This window comes from Anoplopoma fimbria, chromosome 9 (assembly GCF_027596085.1).
Source record: "Anoplopoma fimbria isolate UVic2021 breed Golden Eagle Sablefish chromosome 9, Afim_UVic_2022, whole genome shotgun sequence".
Lineage (NCBI taxonomy): Eukaryota > Metazoa > Chordata > Actinopteri > Perciformes > Anoplopomatidae > Anoplopoma > Anoplopoma fimbria.
The window spans coordinates 22,503,492-22,527,645 of record NC_072457.1 but is presented as its reverse complement, the minus strand read 5'-3'; the positions used below and the strand labels follow the sequence as shown (position 1 = coordinate 22,527,645).

General features: G+C 42.2%; 1 protein-coding gene across 2 annotated transcripts in view; it reads left to right on the top strand.

Moving 5' to 3' along the window:
* The first annotated feature begins 2,233 nt into the window (after positions 1-2,233).
* septin9b (septin 9b) overlaps positions 2,234-24,154 on the top strand; it is a 62,108-nt gene continuing 40,187 nt past the window's right edge. The window contains exons 1-2 of one of the 2 annotated variants that reach the window (XM_054604596.1): positions 2,234-2,324; positions 17,929-18,615. In XM_054604596.1, the coding sequence (XP_054460571.1) occupies positions 2,303-2,324; positions 17,929-18,615 (709 nt within the window). In that variant the 5' untranslated portion in view covers positions 2,234-2,302. Of the gene's footprint in view, positions 2,325-9,339; positions 9,422-17,928; positions 18,616-24,154 lie in introns of those variants that run through there. The other variant, XM_054604595.1, reaches the window with a different exon arrangement.

The following is a 24,154-nucleotide window of genomic DNA, read 5'->3' as shown; positions in this document are numbered from 1 at the left end:
CACTAAAATAGCCATTTACACCAAGAACTCTACATTCCAACTTAAATATTTAAAGAGATGGATAAACTCACACTGCCAAGGCTTATATAAATCCTGTTTTATTCTGATCTTAATAGCTAGTCATCCTAAATCTACTCCCAGTGCAGCTACACTTGAATATCCCTAATCTGCCTCCTCTGCTCTGCTTCTCCTCACTTCTCCATTACGGATGTCAGAAAAGGCCTCAGTGCTGCAGGGGGAGTGGGAGCTGTGTGTGTGTGTGTGTGTGTGTGTGTGTGTGTGTGTGTGTGTGTGTGTGTGTGTGTGTGTGTGTGTGTGTGTGTGTGTGTGTGTGTGTGTGTGTGTGTGTGTGTGTGTGTGTGTGTGTGTGTGTGAAGTGGCTTGTATCTCTCAGAATGCTCCACCCATGTATCATTTGCGTTTGTATTATAAATGTATATTTTAAAATGTAAAATTGTGTTAAAGGTCTTCCTCTTAGACGCTCTGAAATGTAAAACATAAAAACGGAAACTAAGTTCTGGCCGCTCAGGACTAACTTCATAACAGAGCAGGTGAGATAGAGAGAGGCGTTTATCATCACCGCATGCCTGGAGAAACACCAGCTCATAGTGTTGTTTTATCCAAACGCTGGCCTCACCCAATAGAGATGTTCCTACGGGGTCCAACTACATGTGTGTGTGTGTCTGTCCTCCATCTGTCTTTGCTGCTAAAGCTAGTGCAGCTGTGTGCGCATTTGGAAGACATGGTCTGAGGAGGGATGTTCCTTGTAAGAAAGAGGAAGAGGAAGTGAGCTGTTTGGCTCCCTGACACAAAAACAAAAGATGAGTGTGTGTGTGTCAGATTTTGTGTGTTTTGTGTTTTCTTGGGTTCGCTAAGCAACCCGGCCTCGCTCGCAACTCGTCCAAATACCGGCGACCCTTGGTCAGGGTTCCATCGTCGTCCTCGTCGACCGGGCTTTCAGCTAACAAGACGGTCAGAGTAACTGACGTAGTGTACAGAGTGAGATAGTGGAGGTGGATGGGTCAAACAGACACAAGATTCTTGTCTAGGAGGGCGCTATTTCTGTCCCGAGTGAAACTAAAAGTAAACGTTTAGATTTTTTCACGTCAGGCGCTAGTCACATGACTTGTTTATCAGTCAAGTTAATGTCAACCACGGTCTTTACCTAAACCTAAGTAAGTTTTGTTGAATAAATCCAACTTTCAGTGACGGAAACTCACACGCCGTCTCAGAAACTTCCAAATTATTTGTAATTTGACAAGTTACAGAACGTGATGCGCTAGGTGACCCCTGATCTTGTTAGACTGCAAGTTTGGGGTCAAAGTCTAAGGATGATGTGAATTGTTTTTGTGTGTTGCTCTGGTAACACAGGGGATTTTTCCCGCGGACATTGATTCTCTGAAATAATGATACACTCAGACTGTGAGCAACATGACGAACATCAGATGTCCAGTCATCTTCCTGCAGAGCTGAGAGACAATCAGCTGATGTACGGGAGGTCAATAAAGTTACAATTATTATTATCAATATTTCATTTCACTCATCAGTTGTTTGGACGATAATTGATGTGAGATTCTCCATCCTGATTTAGAATGGTGATGATCACATGGTAGGAGCGTGTTGCTGGTGTAGTGCAGGAGGTCTCGATGGACTGTCGGAGCTTTTCTCTGTTCCAAGTGGACTGAGTTTATTTTCAGATTAGGACCTTTTGGTCATAGGGCTAAGGATCCATTTCAAAGACACAATAGGACTCAAATATTTGTGTGTGAGGGAGTACGGCTTTAGTATGAAGGGAATAATAGAAAAAACATTGGAGAAAGCGAAGGGAGAAAAAAGGGTAAAAAGTGTCAGCTTGAGTGTTTCTGGGATAAAAAGCCTGCATCGTGTGTGTGTGTGTGTGTGTGTGTGTGTGTGTGTGTGTGTGTGTGTGTGTGTGTGTGTGTGTGTGTGTGTGTGTGTGTGTGTGTGTGTGTGTGGGAGAGAAAAAGAGCTATGAGAGAGAGAGACAGCAAAGAAAGCACCTCCATATGACTCGCACATGGCCGCGGACGTCTGCTCCGTTCACTTGTTATCCTGACATACTGAAGACATTAAAACTTGGAGGAAGTATAAGAGCAAGGGAGACGGGGGGGAGGAGGGAGGGTTTTAAAGAGGGGGACAGGGTGACTAAGTCAGGAGAAAGGGGAAGTCTTCATGAAGCAAAAAAAAAAAAAAAAAAAAAGGCTGAGGGGAAGGAAGCAGGGGAGAGAGAGAGAGAGAAAAGGAGAGGTTGCATGTGGCTATTTGAGGTAGCCGTTGAGTTATGGAGCGAGACAGAATAGCTGGTAAGTTGTGGCTTTTTAAGACTTATTTCAATACTTTTTTTGTAAAGGGACTGTCTATTTCTCTTTTTTTGTTAGACAGCAGAGGAAGCAGCTTTTTGTGGCAGCAGTCAGCTAGAAGCCACCCTGGTTGTGATTTCTTTAGTTTGGGTGGGAGACGTTTGTCTGTCAGTCTGTGTGTGTGTGTGTGTGTGTGTGTGTGTGTGTGTGTGTGTGTGTGTGTGTGTGTGTGTGTGTGTGTGTGTGTGTGTGTGTGTGTGTGTGTGTGTGTGTGTGTGTGTGTGTGTGTGTGTCTCCATATCAACTTTACCCCTCTGATTTATTTCTAATATGTTGTCTGAGGTACAAACTAAGCTCTCCGCACATGTTTGCTCTCATTCAGCAAACAGTGAGTAAACCTCATATGACGGGCTGTCAAAGACGACTTCCCAGAATCAGGAAACGTAATCTCCCAGCTCAAAAAGTGGCCGCCGCGTCGTAATTGGCAGCCTCGGGTTCGGATCCCGAATAAACAGCTGACCCACATATGCAACTAGGATCAAACTGTAGACCGAGGGAGTTAAATCTTCAAGCCATCATCACATGATGATGCCTTTAAAGCTGAGGAGTCGGATTAATTCTGACTGACACAGATGGTGTATTTCAGGTCGCGGGGAGTGGAAGCAGAGCTCATATGTCAGCTAATATGGATTGGTTTCTGACAGACAGCAGACTCTTTTGAGGAATGCTCAGCATGCATCAGAGTCTGTGTACTGTCCTGCATCTGCAGCGTGATATCTCTGTCCTCCTCAGTGGCTTCTGGCATATACTTCTCAAAAGAGATCCTTCCTGTTTCCTTTAATCAGTTGCTTTTTATTGATTTTCATTGTTGAGCGCTACTGGAGATTTAGTTGAACTTCTGCTCGGGCCCATATGTGTTCAGTCTGCGCCGAGAGGATAAAAGTAATCTGGCATTTTACCGTGATTAAGACTGGACATCAAGCTGAGCGACACTTAACAAATTAGCCTTTAATGCGACCGATAATAAGGTGGCTGAGTTCAGCGAGCCGTGTGATGCATGCAGACACACCGTGCACCCGTTTTTATTACCACTTGGTGGCAGTGTTGTCATTTTTGTTCTTCTTTGGTGTAGCCACCGTTTTCCCCCCTTGACGTTCTGGTAAATGTTCCATCTGGATGATTCATATTTTGCAGACAGAGGGATTTTTTTTTTTTTTATGGGAGGTGGAGGAATTCAGTCAAGACGTGATGGAAGAGAGGTGAGGTGGTGGAGCATTTTGTCAGGCATCAATCCCCCTCTCCCTCCCTAACTCCTCTCAGTTAAGGAAGTCCTGCAAGGGCTGAGCTACTTCCTGGTTTACAAACTGTGTTGTGTGGTTCTGTTTGGACCCTGTTGCCTTGACCCCCCCCTCCTCCCACCTCTGATCTATTCAGACTTTAGTTCGAAAAGTGTGGTGCACAGGTGGCATTCTCAACCTCTAGATCCTGGGTCCCAGTTGACCCGGAGTGCCTCATACTTGCACGCTCGGGCCTTAAATAATACGTTCAATGTGACATGTCGTCTGCCATGACCATCCCGTATGGTCACCACATTTTGACGCGTTGCTGGGGAAATATAACAAAGGGAAAGGGAAACAAAGGGTTCGGTGTGGAATTTGGGAGAAACGATAAAGTTGTGTCATGTCGCTTTATGCTCTGCCAATTAAACGGGAAGAAAATCACTGTCTTGTGTGACATAAATTGCAGTTTTCGCGTGGCCTATTTCACATCAAACCGACAACGATGAACGCCGAGATTCAGTAGTATGAGTTGAGGACACATCTGTGCACTCCCTGAGGGAAATAAGTAGATTAAAATCTGTTTCTTATTTGTTAACATGAAGGGGTCGAGGCCAGGAGCCATACATACCCATCATTATTGCCTAATACGCATAACATCGTGACACATTATGTAGCACTTGTTCTATTAAAGGCCGACATTTGACTTATTGCGGTTCCTCTTGGTCTCCATGTCCAGTGTTCATGTAAGTAAACAAGCTGTAGCACGTGGTGTTCAATGATCCTTTAAAATTGGCCTTTAATTTCAAGTACTAAAATTGTATGTGCGCTCTCTCTCTTTGTGTTTTCACTCTTTTTCGCACGTTAATCCAAGGTTTTAGAAGTGCTGATGTATCCTCCCAGGGCCCTGCATGCCCTCACCCTAAAACACACATGCTCAGATCCCCACCCACTTACACAAACTCAGGGGTTAAAGGGACTCAAGGAAATCACCCAGCTCACCATGTTCCATAAAATAAGTGTACAGGATATCCTCTATGAGTGAACGCCCCGTAGTCCTCCTCCCAGCATCTCACCTCATATTGTTCCTCAGATTATTTCATAATGATAAGTAAGGGCGACCGTGAAAACAGCCAGCAACGGGGAGTTCAGGGCTCTGACCGCACATTCAGTCCACACAAGGGAGGATTTGTGACAGGTGAAAATTTGTCAACATGATGGAAACATGGGGGGGGACATGAAGCTCTATTTGTGGTCTGCAAGGTGCAAAGAGATCAGTTAGTGTCAAAGTGCTGGGAACTTGTGTTACTTTTCATGCATCAAGACATATTTATGTCCATTATTATGGCATTATCACCATTTAAATGTTTGATAAATGCATTATTGGAACATACTTACAGAATCTTATGCAAAAGATGCATTCTCTTGACAGTGTAATACAATTATCTGGGCAGCAGAAAAGTAATTATTTTCACGCGATACTTTTAATGCAAAGGATTCATTCCACAAATGCATTTGCTCACAAATGGCTGCAAATGACACTAGGAATATATTAATTACATTTATTTTGACCTATCTAATAGATAACTTTGATATGTGTGAAGAGCTTCGTCTATAAATGTATCACCTCTCACACTCAAACAGACAGGAAACCACATGTGCAAGCTCTAATTCTTCACAGTGGCATCACCTCTGTAGATTTGAAATTTGCATCAGTCTTAGAAATAAGGGTTCCAAACGGGTTCTTCCTGAAGGGCTGAAGTTCTACCCAAAACTGCTTCTGAAGAACTGTTTTTTTGAAGAAGGTTTTCAAGGGTTCTTTGTGAGACTAAAGGTTACATGAAAAACTCTTTTTGGAAGAAAGAGTTTATCGAGGATCATTGAAAGCACACACACCCCCAACAACTGTGATGGAGAACCATGGTTGATGTGGGTTGTTCTGCACCACAAAAGCTCGGTTCTAAACCTCTAACCCCTGGAATTTATAAAGTATGTAGATAGAACCCCCTGGCTGGGTTCTTGTTAGCATCCTAAAAAAGGTGGAAAGGTTCTAGGTATATGCTGGTTACTAGATAGAACCCTCCAAAAGGGTTCCAAGTGCAACCTTTTGTAAAAGGCTCTACCAGGAACCATAAAGGGTTCTTCTCTGAGGACAAGCCGAAGAACTCTACATAGTTTGAGTCAGGAACTTTATATCTGGGTGTGTACAGATTCATGTTGGGTGTTTGCTTGCACCATAATATCACAGTATTAAACCACAGCAGCGACATCACTGCCAGCATAAGTTGTCCACACAGCTATTACACCAATTTAAAAAGCTTACTATGACAGAGTAGAGGATAATAGTTATTCCAAAGAACTGTCGTATTAATACAAACATCAATGTGAATAGTTGCATAGATTGAATTGACTTTAAGTAAGGCTTACTGTCAATAAACTACCCCTCTATCTCCCTCAGTCTCACTGTTCTGTCTCTTAAACTATGTATTGCTTCTATTATCCGTTTACGCTTTCTTTGCATGTTAGCAGCAGTTTCACTGCCCTATTTAATTGCTCAATATTTTTTGCAGTGACAGCATGTTATTTGGGTTCTGCTACAATAAATTAGTTTAGCCCTCTAACATTCAGAGGTGTAATTTTCTTTTTTACTCCTTCCTAGATATGTAGGTCAAACTGATCATCTCTAAAAGGTCTCGCTTAAATAAATGCTTAAACCACACACATGAGTGCATTTCTATGCAAACAAGAAAGACTCAAATAGAGATGTTGTTTTGCTGCAACTTCCTGCCAATAAAGTTTGTGGTTGTGCTGAATTCCTGTTTTTCAATAACTGACCAAGCAACAAAGACTGGAATCAGAGGTAAATAGTCATGTCTCCTGTGTTAACTTCACATTATTATACTAAAACAAAGGGATATGTACGTCTAATAAATAGCTATAGCAGTGAAACATTAAACTAGTTGAAGCTTTTCATCCAATGTATTCTGGAAATATGGGGAAAAAAAGGAATTCAACAAGCTCCAGTTGAACAACAAATCCCACAGAGATCTCATCATGAATCCGACGACCATGTTGATGAAAACATGAAATTACTTGGGAACCAACAGTTTGTGTATTCGTAAGTAGATCACACACTTTCACACCCATAATTGTTGCTATTAACAAAGAACAAAACAAGCATGACTCCGTCAGCAACACAGAGATATGGGGCTCAATGATTTTGGTTAAGCAGATTTATCCCACTATGTGCAGAGGCCTCTGTGTTTACGCTGCTATTTAAGGGGCACAGAGACGCAAAAATGCACCCCGCGTCCGCAGTCGCAGTCAACTAACCACATGTGCACATGCATGCTTTGGCGCATATTCAAGTAATGTTACTCACAGTGCAAACACACAAACACACACACACACGCTTCTCCAGATGTTGTTTTGGAGCCTTTCCTCATTCTGTCGCTCAGCTTTGCCTTGCAGCTAGCCCAGAGTGTAAATCCATGTTTAGATAAATACACAGGGAGGTGGGTGAGGTGTGTGTTTCACACACCGTGTGTTTTGGTCTAATTGAGTACTACAGAGGCTTGTGGCGTATGGTTTACAGTGCAGCCTGCAACTTGGGCCTGCACGGCGCAGAGAGGCCACACACTTTGTTACGTATAGCACAGTACATAGTACAAACATATATATTTATATATATATATATATATATATATATATAGTTTAGCTTATGGTTCGGCTTAAAATAGCTACGTGAACTAAGTAAAAACGTAAACAAGGGGGTGCTGTGTGCGCCTGTATCAAATGCCTAGGGGCCGTGACAAGGCCCTGAGAAATGAGAACGGGCTGATACAGTATATAAAAGTACACTTACTCACATGCTTGTCGAGGTGCACCATAAACACGCATGCACGCACAAACTCATTAAGTATTAATGTCCACACACATCTGTCAGGGTGTGTGATGCATATTGTATGCACTAGTACAACATGCAGTCAGAGCTTGATTGCACGACACAGGACAACAAGCGTCTCAGGGGACAAATAGTCCACCCAGTAAAGTTCTGTGATTGATATATTTAGGATAGAAAGAAAACCACTGTGTTCCACACTCTGTCTTTTATCCTACGACGCCTGTGCATCTGTTGTTGTATGAAATAACCAGATCAACCATAAACCCACAGTGTTATTCTGTGTTAGCAGTGACCTCTTGGGTGTTAGGGTTAGGGGCCCCTGGGTGGGCTTGGCATCGCTTTAGTGCCCCTTAGAATGGAGTTTTTTATTCAAGTGGGATATTTCCCGAATTCTCATATGGCAGTAAAAGCACCAGGCACTGGTGCTGAACCTTATTGCATTAACCAAGGGTGAAACACTTCACGTGAGCTTCCTGTGGCCCTTGCCTTAGTTTTAATTTTCCTTTCAGGGGCTGATTGTGGACCAGTTTCTATTCACTCTCATGACCTTCATCATTAGTGTGTGAATGGGAAAACAGACCTAGAATCAAGGAACAATTCAACACAAATCTCATCCGCAGTCACGTCTGGCTCCAAACAGGAAGCTGTGAAAAGCCACTCACTCATGACCAATCAGTTATTACAGCGATAGCATCACTACTTGTTCCTGTGGGAGATCCAAGGAGAAGAAATACTGTAGCACGTCCCACAGGGAGACAGTGGACGCGGTCAAATAAAAGCAAAGGCCGACTTTGACATTTCATCACTTTTATCAACAGCGTTTCTCCGTCACACCCAGAAAGAACGGTCTCTAAATTGACCAAAGCCGCTCCAAGGACAAGAAATGTAACCTTACCCGCCACTTCAAACGGTGGCCTGTCATCAGTACCCAGACGGTACTAGACTAGCTGGTCAGCTGTGTCCACCGAGCTCAAATTCCCTCGTTCCTCCTGATAATGCGGCTTCACAGAGGGCAGGTTGGTGCACGAATCAACCCTTCTGTTTGCCCAGAGGCGCCGTCGTATACATCCCTAAAGTCAACTTTTTTTTTTTTATCTGTCACAGTAAAAGCAGCTCCCACAGAAGTGACACTTAAATTAACATGTCAGCCAGTTTGTAGAGGTTGTTTACTCAAAAAGCTGAAGCCTCAAACTCTCACTTAAACTGCAGTCCCTCTGCAGCTGTGACAGAGTGAGAGGGGCCTACCATGAGAGGGCCGTTTGAAGAGCTATAGCTGTGACAGAGGATCCTGTCTGACTCCAGGTTAACTCAAGTTAGTGTGACTGTGTGACATATTGTCCACTTTCACCACCTGAAATCAGACCCGAGAGCCACTTAGGTCGAAAAAGGGGAATGACAGGGTCTGTTTGTCTGCGTGAATTCAATTCAATTCAATTCAGTTTATTTTGTATAGCCCAGAATCACAAATTACAAATTTGCCTCAGAGGGCTTTACAATCTGTGCACATGCGACATCCTCTGTCCTTCCCTGACAGAATGCCTGCGCGTGCATGTATGAGCGTGCAGGGGTGAGTTTTTTGTCACACTCACATACACACAGGCCACGAGGGAGAAGGGGGAGTGACCTTCTAGCTGCAGGGAGGGGATGAGAAGGGAGGAGGCATGCCTTTTTTGCACTCTCTGAAGTCTGAATGCAGCGATATAGTAGAAGTTAGTTAGGGGAGTCAGAGAAAAATAAGTTGCTCCTTTTAAGAGAGTTGTGGGCTCGGACTTGGTTTCTCATTCACTTTATTTTGGAATTTATTCAGCATTAACAGGGAGCCACTTGACATTGAAGGTTTTTGTGAAATTTCATGCCTGGAAAAATGTCAGATTCTGGAGTCAATCCACACTTGGAGGGGATTATTTCAGATTTTGAAGGTGTGTAATTTGTTTTCAGCTTTTCTTTCACTTTTGACGTTTGTGTTCATCTGTATGAAGTCTGTTTGTGAATGGTATTAATATTGAATAATATCTTTCCACTTTCTGTGTGTGTGTGTGTGTGTGTGTGTGTGTGTGTGTGTGTGTGTGTTTGTTTGTATGCCTGTGTAGTACTGCGCATGTCTGCTTGTTACAGTTAAAAACAGGGTGGTGAGCATTCGCTAGCCAAGTCCCTGCAGCCTATAGTCTGTTATTGATTATACCCAAGTAACGTCAATAATAGAAACAAACACAGCGCTGACACCACACTGTTCCAGCAACGGAAAGCCCTCAGCAGAAAGCACTAAGAGGGAGACAGTGGAAACCTCAGCCCTAAGAGCTAACATCTGTCTAACCTCCTCGTACAACATTCACAACTGTGTCTCTCTTTTGTTGGCTAAACCGGTGTGGAACTGGCATTAATTCCCTTTGTCCTCCTCTTCCTCTTCCTCTCCTTCTTCTTTCCTGTTCCTCCTCCGGTCAAACCGCGTCCCCCCCAGCTGGTCTTCAGCCTGGTGCTCACTGTGTGATGTCATGGAATCAGAAATAGTATAAAGTCCTCATTGGTATCCCGATTACTGGAAGTACTCTTTAAGCCATACTCTAGCAGTGTTTGATCATCTCAGGTAGCACAACATCTGTCCAATAACCTGGTTAATTCATTTAATGATCAGTTTATTGCTTGCTTTTTTCAGTGAATTCATCTCTGTCTCACGTCTTACTGAAATGCAAAGTTTGGATAAGCTGAAATAAATCTGCCTCGGTTTTTAAAGGCTACAAAATTGAATTGATAAAAACCTAATAATTTGAAAATGGAGGTGTGTAATGCTTGTTTCGTTTGTGACTCTATTCTTTCATCTGATTATGATAACCAGACAAAGATGTTTGGATTTAGGTTTTTATGTGACAGTTTAAATAGATGAAGTATTGCCTCAATCAGGTAAAGAGCAAATGATAAAACAACAGAGATCTCTGTTTCATTCTTGTTAATGAGATCATCTGGTCTTACCCTGTTTACATCATTAGAAAATCCTCACCTGTTCTTCATTATGTTATGTACTTTATTATGAACTGGTGAACTTGCCTGACTATTCCCATATTCATTTAAACTGTGGCTGTGGATATGTCTATGTTAGCGTCTTCGTTACCGTTATCCTCATGTGATCTCATGTCGTGCCTCGCCTCTCTCTATAGCGGTTGGCTTTAAGCCCTGCTTTTGATTGTGGGAGTCTAGAAAGACTTTAAACACTTTGGCCTTCGGTCAAAGTCATACAACACACCATACAAAGTACTTCATCTCAAGCACACCCAGGCATTTACTGGTGTATTTTGTGAGCAGAAAACATGGCATTAACTTCATTTTTTAATTGACTATTATATTGGATAATATGCAGCAATTGTAACGTACACTCGTAGTTATAAAGGTGCTAAATATAAGCTTGTCCTTTGTGGTTCCTGGTGGAACCTTTCTTTTAAAAGTTCCACCTGGAACCCTTTCAGAGGATTCAACCTAGAACCCGACATTACTGGTTATACACCCAGGGGGTTCTCCTAAAAAAGACTTTTATATCCCAAGGATTTAATCTAAAACCCACCAGGGGGTCTACAAGTTTTTAAAAAAGTACATTTCCATTTTATATCTATACATTATATCTTGCTCTACCCTAGCCATAGTTTGTTTTGACAGGTCAGACTGGGGCAATGGGAACCAAGTCCAGTTGCCTTAAAGGGCCGGGGCTGATGTGCAACCCAAAACAATCATGGTTCACAATCACAGTTTTGGGGATGTGGCTGGGAGGATCTTTTTTTTTCACCCATGCTTTCGACTAGAACTCTTTCTTCCTAAAATGGCTCATTGGATGAAATGGGTTCTTAATGGAACCCTTAGTCTCACAAAATAAAGAACTCCTTTGGAACCCTTATTAAAACTAAGAGTGCATAGTACTCAGTCAGTGGTGGCCAGGCATTGCCATATGTTGTGCAAATGGTATATAACAGGAGTTCATGTTAATTAGTTTATTCAGAGTGACATAGAAAGGCAATAAGGCCAAATGTTAGTGAGAGTAAGGTCAATATCAGGTTCCTTCCTGTTTGTTCTCCATAATGTAATGTCAAAGATAGCATTCAGTACGTACCTACGATCTACACACAGAAAGCACCTGCTGTATCCAGTACCTAATAGTGGCCACCATAATCTACCCCACCAGTAGATTATACTGGTCATTACGAACCATTCTAGTGTTTCCGTTCGTAGCAGAAACAGCTATAGACAGAGGCACTCGGCAAACACTTAGCGGGGTAAATCCCCATTTGATCCCAGATCATTATGTTTCCAGTACATTGCACCGGATCACACACTGAGGACAAAATAGGCACAGAGAGGGAAAGGCAATGTAATTTGTAAGCACGCTCAAGATGTAATAATGCCTTTTGGATGGATTCACGTGCGGGACTATTATGGAAAAGGGATGATAGAAACCATCATAACAACTACACACTGAAAAAATATTATGATTTTCTAAAAGGTAGAAAATGTCTCTGTCTGCCGAATCTCAACGAATGAGTCACCAGAGAATTATCCCAGAATAAGCCCTTATTTGTATATTCACAGAGACTTTGTAGAGTCTTACATGGGCTCCTGGTATGGTTGCCAACCTAAACTGGGCTTTGAGTCCAATCCAAGGTATTTTTCACTGATTATCTGCCTGAAGGTGCCATGTTGTTGCGGCTAAGTGGCACTTAGAGACAGGCAGGAAACAAACATTGAAATGGAGCAGAATGCATGTGTGTGGTACGATTTGTAAACTTGGCAGAAAGGCCAGCGTGTTATTAAGTAGGCTCACAGGGCTTATGTTCGTAAATACAACAATTTCCAAACAGGTCTCAGTGGTCCTGTTTGTTCTAAGAAGTATATTAAACCAGAAAAAGCATGTAGGGCATCGCTAGTATGACTGTGTCAGGCCAGTTCTGTAAAAGTTGGATTTTTACAGAGTTTGTCACACACAAACAGACTCACTGACTGACTCATGAGATGTAGACTGAGGGTACAAGCCTGCCATTTCAGCTGGCATCCTCTTTCCCCTCTGCTATCTATTTTGCAAGGGCACCCTTGCTGCATCCTGAGATGAACAAAGCCCAAGACCTGTGTTAAGCCACTGTCTTTATACCTTATTCCCTTTATACCTTCCTTGTTGTAAATCAATCAGTTCATGAAGTGGATGGTTAACCGGTGCTTGATCAAAGGAACAGAAAAAAGCTTTACCAGTCAAAGGTTGAGGCCTAAAGAGCCTGAAGCTAAGCACCAGGACAGCTACTCTACAGCTGCATGGATGACTGTGTGTGTGTGTGTGTGTGTGTGTGTGTGTGTGTGTGTGTGTGTGTGTGTGTGTGTGTGTGTGTGTGTGTGTGTGTGTGTGTGTGTGTGTGTGTGTGTGTGCGTGTGTGCCCAGAAATCCTCAATCAGGAGAGAAATTACCGCTTGCTTCTGATTACGATTCAGATCCTCCTGGTTCTTTAACATAACTGAAGAAAATGGAAGATTTTGACCAGCACCAACTTCACCTATTCTATCACAAATCTGCCCTTTTCACCAAACACCTCAAACAACCCCCAGAATTCCTTTGTGCTGGACACAGGGTGTCGGCCACGCCAGCAGGGAACCACATAGTAAATCTGAAGCAGTGAGCTGTACGGCTGCCGGGCAGCATCAGTAAACCCACCACCATGAGTGGGCAGCAAAGGGAAGTGTGTGATTGACAGTGTAGCATTCAGGTTTCTTCTGACCAAGCAAAAATACAGTGCAGCGAAATTCTATCGCTCGTTGTTTGGCCTTGTCTTGTCAAATAGGATGTTTTTCCTGGTTTGACCACATAGACTTGTATTCTGCGGCTACTGATATCTGATTAACTCCACTGTGCATGAACTGGTTTTATGTAACCCCATGTTTGACAGAGTTTATGGGTTGACTTATTGCATGGGGCTAGAATTACCAGACCGAATAGGAGTTCAAGGCTGTGTCCAGTACAGTACATATTTTATTGATTAAATTACTGGTGCAGTGGGTTTGTTGTTGTTACTGTAATGTATGTGCAGAGTTCCCCTTCTAACAAATTAATGAGGTTGTCAATTTATTAATTTGTGTTTACAGGGGCAAAGTAGACAGGAAAGACAATCCGACTTTTATTTGAGAAATATGTTCATTTGTTCCCTGGTTTGTAATGCTCTAGTGATAAGCAATCATGTTTTCTGACCTGACTGACTGCTGTTAATGTAAAGTCGACACCTCGTACATCTGTTTCACATTAAAAGGCTTCCAGCATTTCAGGGGCACCTAACTTGGAAGGCTTTTATTGTGATACATCTGCAGGAAGCGTAGAGATTCATTATTGGAAGCTTCACGTCAGAATTGATTAATCAATCAACAGTAATCACTCATAATCAACACAATGCGAATATGATGGTAAGGGGATTTAATGCATCTAAATGTAGCTTATGTTAGTATAAATTGTTCCGGGCTTTTATTTTAGATCTAAAAGACAGTTGGATTTCTGATTTTGTAATATTATGGTGTAATATAACTTTGCACTGGCCTTCTTTAGAGCTGTCAGACTGTCTTAGATGTTTGAATGAAATAACAGTGCATATGTCCGTCTGGTCATGTCCACACTTTGTGTATGTATATTCTGAAGAAGAAAATAAATATTTTCATAGTACATGAGATGTGTATAGTAAGGTATTTGGTCAAAAATAACAAAGTAACAAACTTCACTTCCCTAAGAACATCAGTTAGAGAACACTATCACATTACTTGAAGTTGTAATTGCAGTGGAACGTTAGCATACCTCAAACTTCCCCATTTTCTCATCGTGCAACCTCTTTGCCTCTCTATCTCCAGTCTTTTTTTCCTCTTCTCCCTCCTGCATCTCTGTTTATTTTCCTCCCCTCGACTATCTCCTCTTAGTGCATCTGGGCTGAGATGATACTGAATGTTTTGCGTTCATCGGTTGGGACGACCTTGAGAGAAAAGTGATGACACTGATGATAAAGAGGGAGCCTAGCCTAACACCTGGGCCGCATTAGGACGAAGGACCGTGAACCAAAGCGAGGATACAGCTGCATCCATCTTTGTTTTTGTTGCGCCAATAACCCTTTTGCTATATTGTGCTGTGCTGCATTATCTTTCCCCACATGGGACGGTGTGAGATACCGGACACTGGGCGGTGATAGGTAGCAGTGGGATGTGGGGAGAAGAGACTCCTGTAAATGAGGTTCCTCCGAGGTGGACTCAACCTCTCAGCTCATAGTCTGGGAATGCTGTTTCACTGGGAACGATACTCCTTCATCCATCTGTCAGTCCCACACTCCTTCTTCCTAATGCTCCGTGATCCTATGTAGTTATGATATTCATGCAGAGAAGATCCTCGATGGAAGTAAAAGACATGAAGAAGAAATACCCAGGAGACGGGAAGAAGCGTGATCTTTAAAAACATGGGAGTTGAGCGATCATCTGAGTGAGAGATGCCCTTTCTCTATATTCCCAGACAACATTAAAGCACAGAGAGATTCAAATTCATCTCTGCTCTTAAATCATGTACACTTGGCTGCACCGTCGCTAAATACAAACAAACGGCATGAGAGGAAAGCACTCAAGTCCTCTGCTGTGGTCCCGCGCCTGCGGCCATATAATCACAAAGCAGCCCAGAACAGAAATACTAATCTAAGATCACTTAACAGGTCACTGGCAAAACAGCGTCTTGGTTCAGCTGTCTTATTTGGGCAAAAACACGTGAACACGGATCCTGATATCCCCGCCACGTTCAGCTCTAGTTCTCACAGCTCTTCCACAACTTAACAAAAGTCTACAGCAAGTGTCAGGAGACGTTAGTGTGCGCACGCTTGTTTCGGCTCTCAGAGGAGGCTAGAACGAGGGGCCTCACTCGTTACACAATAAAGTCTTAAAGGGTGCATTCGCAGCCCTTCAGCTCCCTTATGAAATCTGCAGACCAATTTTGGCCGACCCGACTTATTCTTTGGCCGGAGTTGAAAGTGGCCACGGCCTTGGACTCCCTCTCAGCAATCATAAAACACAAGACTGAGGAAAGAGGCGGTAAGAAGGACACAGTCCAGTGGCAGTGTGGGTTTGGACGCCAGCTTACAAATTGCAAGTTTATTGTGTATAATTCTTTTTATGTGCTTCTCTATCAAAGGATGGATTTTAAAGCTGGTGCCTTACTGGATAATGAACTTGTTCTGTTCACATCATAACTTTAGCGCTGGAAATAAGCGTGGGAGTGTGAGAAAATGATGTTCAATTGGGTTTCTGACACTTTTTTTTGTGCTTATCTCATGTGTTCAACACATGTTGTAAGTATTTCTAAATGTAAAGCTAGCCTTACAGCCTTAGCAACAGTCTGAAAGAGTGCCAAAAGATGAAATGTAACCGCACTTTAAGGTAAAAGGGGGAGTAGTGGAGGGTTAAGGCGATTTATAACACTCCAAGAAGTGCAGACGTTCCCCTGGTGAACAAGAATGTCCTTGGTGTGTCCGACTAACACAGAATAATGCTTTGGCTCTAGCCTGATTTTTGGTTTGGGGGTAAATTGTATTAAATGTCCACCATGTTGGATTGAAGCAGCTTATAGCAGTAAATTATATTAGCTGTGTGTGTGTGTGTGTGTGTGTGTGTGTGTGTGTGTGTGTGTGTGTGTGTGTGTGTGTGTGTGTGTGTGTGTGTGTGTGTGTGTGTGTGTGTGTGTGTGTGTGGAGACAGCTTTGATGTGATTGTGTCCAGCTCGGCATCCCCCTGACAGAGTTTTACACAGAGTGTAGTGGGGCTGTGGCCCCCGGTCCCCTCCCTGTGGGTGTAGTCGCTTAAAAATAAACACATATACATTCCCGTGACACACACTTGCTCGTTTTATTTTTTTTTAACGAGCACTTTAAACCAAACTGCATATAGTCACATAAAGACCCGTGCACACGCGGACGCACCGCAGGCCGCAAGCAGATCAAATGATCAGCACTGCGTTCCAGATTGCAGGAAACAGGAGATGCTCTTAAGGGTGTGCGTGAGTGGACCGGTCTAACTAGTGTGTCATTATGATAGCAGCTCCTGGCCATCGGCTTGGCACGACAACTCCGTGATGGGAGTCAAAAATCAAGTTGACTTTGAGCCAGTGCACTCTTCCCAGGGGGGGATCCCATCCCGCAGTATCTTCAGCTTGGACAGTGCAGTTATTTTTCTCACGTCACAACTAACCGAGGGGAAGGATGTGCCTCTATCTCTGTGCTCGCGTTGCTCACAAACAGGGAGACTTGGGACACTTGGCATGGAACAATGCTTTGCTGATTGCGTGCATTGTAACATATTGTGAACGCTTCAAATGGTTCTGTGTAAAACCCTAGAACTTTGATTGTAGTGCACCATACACACACACACACACACACACACACACACACACACACACACACACACACACACACACACACACACACACACACACACACACACACACGTGTCATGACAAAACAACACATGAATTGACTTAAACATGTAGGGTTCTACAGTCCAGTGAGAAAACACGCTGCTGGTGAAAGGGAGGTAATGCAATTAGATAAGTATGGCTTAATGGCTGGTGCATGCTGTTTCCTTTGTGTTGCCAAAGTAAATTGCCTCATAACCCCACTCTCAAACCTCAGGAGCTTTACTACAGTACTTTGATACTGTTCATAATGAGTTTTAGAAAATAACATTACTTTGTTTACTCCTCCATAAATGTTTAATGATATTGTTCCCATTTTCTATATTCCCCTTTTTCCCGTTAGTAACATGGTGACGTATTTTTGTGGATGGAACGCATGTGGGGGCAGAATAAGTCTCTCAACATGTTAACGCTGACTAGCAAGTTATGGTGGCTTTTTATTTTTTAATAATTACTTTTTTTAATTGTTGGTTTTTGACATGTTCCACAGTTCCACCCAAGATCCCCTTAACAACCTAATAATGCAATTCATAATAATATATCAGTTAAAGGGGGATTTTCTTCTTATTGAATACATTTTACTTTTACTTTTGTAGGATGTTGCATAAAGGTAATTTACTTGTAATTGAGTACTTGTTGTTGGTACTTTTACCGCTGGTTATACACAGTTATAGTGCTCTATTTTATTAAGTCAGAGCAACAATAAACAGTTAGTTTCATTGGCCATTATTTTTTTGTGATGTATTAGTCTAATGCAAAAAAAACAAAGACATTTAATGCGCAATTATATAAAAGAAAGAAAAGTAGAGAATCCTGATACTGGAGAAGCTGGAACCAGAGAATGTTTGGGATGTTTTTTTAAATGACTCTCATGATAAATCGATTTTCAAAATAGTGGCTGATTAATTTTGCCTCAGAGAATCAACAAAGTGGTTTTCAGCAGTCAAATGACCCCATGACTGTGTTGTGTTTGTCCCTCACATGCAGCTCTGAAGAGGTCCTTTGAGGTGGAGGATGTTGACACCTCATCTCACTTGTCCCCCGGCTCCCGTCGGACAACCAACTCCCCTCACCGCAACGCCATGTCTCCCACCAGCATCTACTACCGTGACCTGGGCACTGCCACCCCGGCCACCACCACCAACAACAACAACCTCAACTATACCCAACCCCGCTCCATCATGGGCGGAGGAGGCTCCAAGACCCCTGAGCCTGTGTCGCGCCGCTCCGAACTCTCCATCGACATCTCCACTTCCTCCAGCAAGCAGGTGGATAACGTGGGCAGCCCTGCTTCCATGCGCTTTGCGGCCAACAGCGCCCTGAAGCGCCCCGAAGTCCTGGGCCACTCCAGGACCCCCGAGATGAGCCACAAGAGGGAGGTCACTTTTGCCAAGACTCCTACCGATTCCCCAGTGATACGCCGCAACGAGGGCAACTACAACAACAACGGCACCAGCCGGCCCCTTGAGCAGAACCACGCTCGCAAGTTTGAGCCTCCAAGTCCAGGAGATGTCCGTAAACCCGAAATCAGCATCACCAGAGCTCCCCCAGAAAACAATGGCCACCACCCACCAGTGCACCACCCACACCACCCTAATCCTCACCACAACACCATCGTTACCACCTTCCGCTGCTCCTCGCCCAGTCATGGACGGAAATCCCCCAACCCTGACAGTAAGTCTGTTTCGTCATAATATACCAACCACTACTCATATCCTCACACTGAAATACTGCCCTCAACATTTTAAAAGGGTTTTCTTGATCAGTGAAATAATGTGAAACAAGTACCGCACATGTATCCTCATGCACAAGATAAGAGGTCAAAAACTCCCATTGATATTTGGTGCAATTTCTCTGTTCAGTGAAGTTGGTAATGGTTACTATCCATTTCTTAATCTTTGTGTTTATTCATCAAATTCCAGTTGCTGCTGTTTGAAAGTAACCCCCTTTCTTTAAAGCGTAAAGCATTGTTTATGCTGACCTTCAATGGTTTAACACCTTGATGCAGGGGTGTAGAAGTGTCAGTAGCCTACACTAACTTCACTGGTTCGATAGTTACCGGTGTAACAGAACAAACTGATGACCACATAATTAATCTTTTAATACCAAGTAAACGCAGAAAAGAATATGTGGGATATATGAAATCTCTTGGCAAAAAAGCATGCAACCTAGCAATGGCACAAATCCTAGTAATTTGCTGTCTAATACAATAAATAATGGATCATTGATGTATATAGCTGGCTTCAAAGGGCAATAGTGAGATTATATTTTTAAAACCCACTTAATCTTTCTTTAAAGAAAGATTAAGTGGGAATTGAATAACTGGGTCTTTTAGGCCAAACCTTTGATGTTGATGTAAAAATGCATACAAATCATGTTCAGGAGACCAAAAGACAAACTTACAACAAATTACAATTACATTAATGTACTAAAACCAGTCAATGATGCATCCATGTGCCCTTGACTTCTCTGCCTATTGTAATTGGTTTAGCTCTTTTTGTCAGTGGTTTTTTTCGCGTCAACACAGCAACAAACAGTACCTTATATCGTATAGATCATTATCATCAATAGCCACTTTCAGTACTACACTGTGGCTATCTCAAGTTTGTAGCCTACATTCCTACAGTGTAGCTCGTTTGTTTTGTTATTTAGTAGCTTGTGCGAGCTGCGATCTGGTCCGTTCATACATAATTTCCTCTGGACCTCATGTAGAATCTCATGAGGTTGTTGGCTTATTGTTTATAAGCGGAATCAGAGGCTTACTATTTTAGTATAGCAGTGCTTTGTTGCTGTGATTTAGCTCTACAGCCTATATGTTTGCTTAAGCACAGACTTACCAGTTCGTTGTGACACTGTCATCAGTGGAAAAGCTGTCTTAAACTCAATGAAACCAAATCACATTTAATTATTGTGAAGTAAGCGGAAACTTTTCACTCTTGACTTTTCACTAGTTTTTTTTTACATTCGAGCCACACTGGTTAAAAAAAATGTCACTTTTTCCAGATTACATTTCATTTGGACTCATTATTTCTTTTTCTTCTGACTTCATATCTTCCCGCTACGTCTCCACTCGAACTGAGTTACCAGACTAACCCCAGTATCAAATCTCTCACTAAGAGAGAGGTCAGTAACAGGAGCAGCTTTTTGATTAGTCCGATGTCTGCATGTCTGTCAGTAACATAAGTGGCCGTGTCCTTGAAGGCCTGTCTGTCGGTAGAAACAGCAGACTGTATGTCTGTATTTGCGGTTATCCACGTCTGTTCTTAATGCGGCATTGGAGCCGATGTGGTTTTTCGTTATGTGATGACAGCCTGACCTTGGCAACACAGGAACAGCAGTATGGTAGTTAATAGTAAGTGGTGCTACAGTTGCAGTAAAATCAGCAACAAGAGGGGGTGAGTTTTTTATACAGGGTTACAGTAGTTTCTCAGATGCTGCTTGTGACATGTTACAACATAGAGAAGATTTAAACAGAATACTTACTGGTGCAATATACAGTATTCAGAGCATGTAGCAATTTAGTTGAATAATGTTTACCTGAGCAGTGAATGTAATTTTAGGTTCTCCTTGCTTTGTTGACATAGCCGGGCCGGCAAAGTGTGCTTTTAGTGCATGTGAGCGTGCTCCACTGGCTAGATGCTCAGGACTGCGCTCATACAGCATGACAGCTGACAGCTGCAAACCTGTCCCCAAGGTTTTGCGTGCAAAAACACACCAGTATACGGAGAAAGGGGGAGTTTAGAACTGGTATTAAAAGTTTTTAAGTTTACCAGGGAGTTTGTCTCATGTTATGCATAACAATATTTAAGCAAAATATAGATGACGTCGTAAGGCATTTTATGAAACTTACAACCTGCAATAACTGACACGACATTGACATATCATCATTGTCTTTTAAGTTGTTGGTGAATTGGTTAGCAAACGGTTGCTTACTGACACATCCAGCAGTTAAAGAGCGACATTATCGTCCATATTGAGTTTTTGAGTCCAATATTCTCTCTCCTTTAGCTCCTTCTTTTGGTCTGAACCAACTCCTGAGGGAGACATTTGTCCCCTTAGCTGCTAAAGGCTCCACTATGTTCTCCAGCTAGTGTCTAACTGTGTCTAGTTACTGTGTGGGGCTGAGCAGGTAGAGTACACTGGATCTTTCACTGAAAACAGCTACCTTTTGAGCCAAAGATGGCGCTATGAGACTGGTGAGAGTGAACCAAAACAGTAAAGCTACAGGTTGGAAGGCCAAACAATGATCATCAATCATTATAAAGCTGCACAGGGGAGCTGATTGGATGAATCAGCGTCCCCATATCACTATTTACCATCTTGTCAAGTACTTAACATAATTATATATATAAATATAACTAGCTCTCAATGTAATATTATGATGGTGCTGTCTTGTTGATTTAAGCCATTTTATGTGATATATTCCCGGCTTTAAAATGAAATACTCCACTTAGTCATTAGTTGATGCTTGTAGTCAGATTTCCCACAGTATATTCACTGTGTCTGACTCTGTGTGTCTGTGCTTCAGCATTTCATGCTGTACTCATAATATTTCTATGTCAAATGACTATAAATAACCAGTCTGTTTCTGTGCTGAAGGTTTAACACGGCTCTCCTCTAGCTCATGGGGGTGGTCGCCATTTATTTGTCCACAGAGAGAGGCCCTGATAGGGGTTTAAATGAGGGGTGACCTGCCTGGAGGGCCCACCCTGCTCCGCTCTAACAAATCATCAAGACAGCTGAAACAAACAGAAAACACTTATAATAGCACTGCAATCACAGATTTTAAATCACGATTAATTTCGAGTATTAAATGTATAATGGAAAATATAAAACTTCAGTCCAAGTTATATCAGTGGCATGAAAACACACAGTTCTGTTGGTATGTGGTGAAAAAAAAACGTTATTTGCCCTATTGCTCCATTGTGAGTGCTTTCAGTTGATTTTCTTCAGTGACATGACTAAGAAAATATGTACGCATAATTTATTATTTTTCCATATGGTTGTCGTCTGTGTTTTTGGGAGTCTATTAGATACGCTGCTTTCCTGCCCATTCAGTTTTTCCAGGAGGAAATGACATCACACATCTTTGTGCACACACACATACACAAAAGCACACAGAGCATCCTGTGCTTCCTTCCGTGTTCCGTCAGTGTGATTGTTTCCCCTGCTGAGTGACCTCACCTCAGCGTGCTTCCTCTCTCAGGAGTCATGTGATCTAAGGCAGTCAGCTTCCTAGCAAATATCCCCTCTGTACTTTGATCACAGCATCGCAGGGAGTGAGTTACACAGGGACGTTTATGCAAAAGGTCAGCATGAAAGGGATTGTGGACACACATTCACATGCTGTAGAGCGAACTGCAATTGTTGTACGATCACACTGGAGAGCAAATATACCATGTTTTGTAGCTTTTTCGCTCTCGGTCTTCGGTGGTCACGCACAAACACAGACACGCAGACCAACCACCTAAAACAATTAGTTGATTAATTGATTAAACGATTGACATAAGCGATTCATTGTTTGTCAGTTTTTACGCAAACACGCCAAATACGTGCTTATTCATACTCCGCTCGTGTGATAATTTGCTGCCTTTCTCTTGTGTAAAACTGAATGTCACATTTAAAGACAAATTCATTTATTTCCTGAAACAACTAACATTAATGCTATTCATTCTCAGCAAGTTGACCCTCAAGTCCCCTGGTCCACTTTGTGTGAACCAACCGGACAGCATCCAATCAAGTTGCAGGAGAGAACCACAAGGATTCAAAGTTACGTTAGTGAGCGTCAGTTAGACATAATTACACCCAAAAAAATAACGTTTGTGTACAAAAATGCGGAGGTCAACCACAAAAAGAAAATGAAATACAGTTGGCTGTTTAGACTTGGGACTTGACTCAGGACTTGAGTGATTTGAAAATGACTTGGCCCCACCTCTGGTATACAGTATAACCCCTTTAATCTGATGACTGGTTTGATTGATCCAATATTGTAAACTTATGTTCTACAGACAAGTATTGCCCAAAAGCATTTGAATTTCAGTCAAGATGCCAAAGTTTTCAATATATTAAACTGCCAATTGAATTGAATTGTGAAGAACTATGTTTAAAATGAGTGCAAGACATCCAGAATTTTCCATTTGGTATAATAATATGAAGTCAATAGTTCAGTTTTAACTGTGAAACAGCTTAAAGGGCTGGAAGAAGCAGATACAGAATATTTGTGTTATGGCTTCAAATTGATGTGATAATTGATATAAGATGAAAAAAAGGGAAAACGAGAAAGAAAAGCACAGCCTTCAGGTTCACTTCAGGCTACAGACACCAGACTCATTCTGATCAGTATCTGGTCTGCTCCGCTGTGTTCAGCAGCTGCGTTGTCCCTGTTTTTAGCCGTATGTCTTATTTATCCTTATCCTATTCGTAGTAGTTTGTAGCACTTACTATATTCGGATTAGTCTGTTGCAATTATTGAAATCTGATTTTGCTCTGGCAGATGCTTGTTTAAGAAAGGAATGCACTTATGACTTCTTGACTAGTAGTTCTCTTGAATACTATGTTGAATACACTTGTCAAAGTCCATAAAATGCTAAATGACTGTAATGTAATGTAATGTAATGTCTATTTCGGTTCACACTTATTTTGCAATTAAAGTTGAATCTGATTCAACAAGGAAGAGGAACCTTATCTTGACAGGCGGGTCTGCTGTTTGTCAATCCATCAAATACCACAGAAAGTACTCTATCTGAAAACTAAGGGTAGACCAACTACTACATCTGAGGATCTTTGTTTAACCTTTGTTTTGTTCTTCATGTGTAGGAACTCAGCCGCTGTAGGACAGAGATCAATATAGGGCTGCAACACACAATTTTATTCATTACTGATTAATCCGCTGCTTTTTCTCTTGATTTAATTATTTAGTCTGTAAAACGTAGGAAAATTGTGAAAAATGTTGCCTAAAATGTCTGCTTTTATCCACCCAACCATTAGTGCAAACCGCAAAAACTTTCCGTTTACAAGCATATATGGCAAGAAAAGCATAAAACAAAACATTTGAAGAGCTGGAACCGAGTGAATAGTTGAAACGATTATTCAATTCTCATTTGGTGATTCATGTTCTATCCATCAACCAACTGACTAACCCTCGATTAATATAAGCAATTGACATAATAACTGGGTACTTTGTAAAGACAAATACTTGTTGTGATTTTAACAC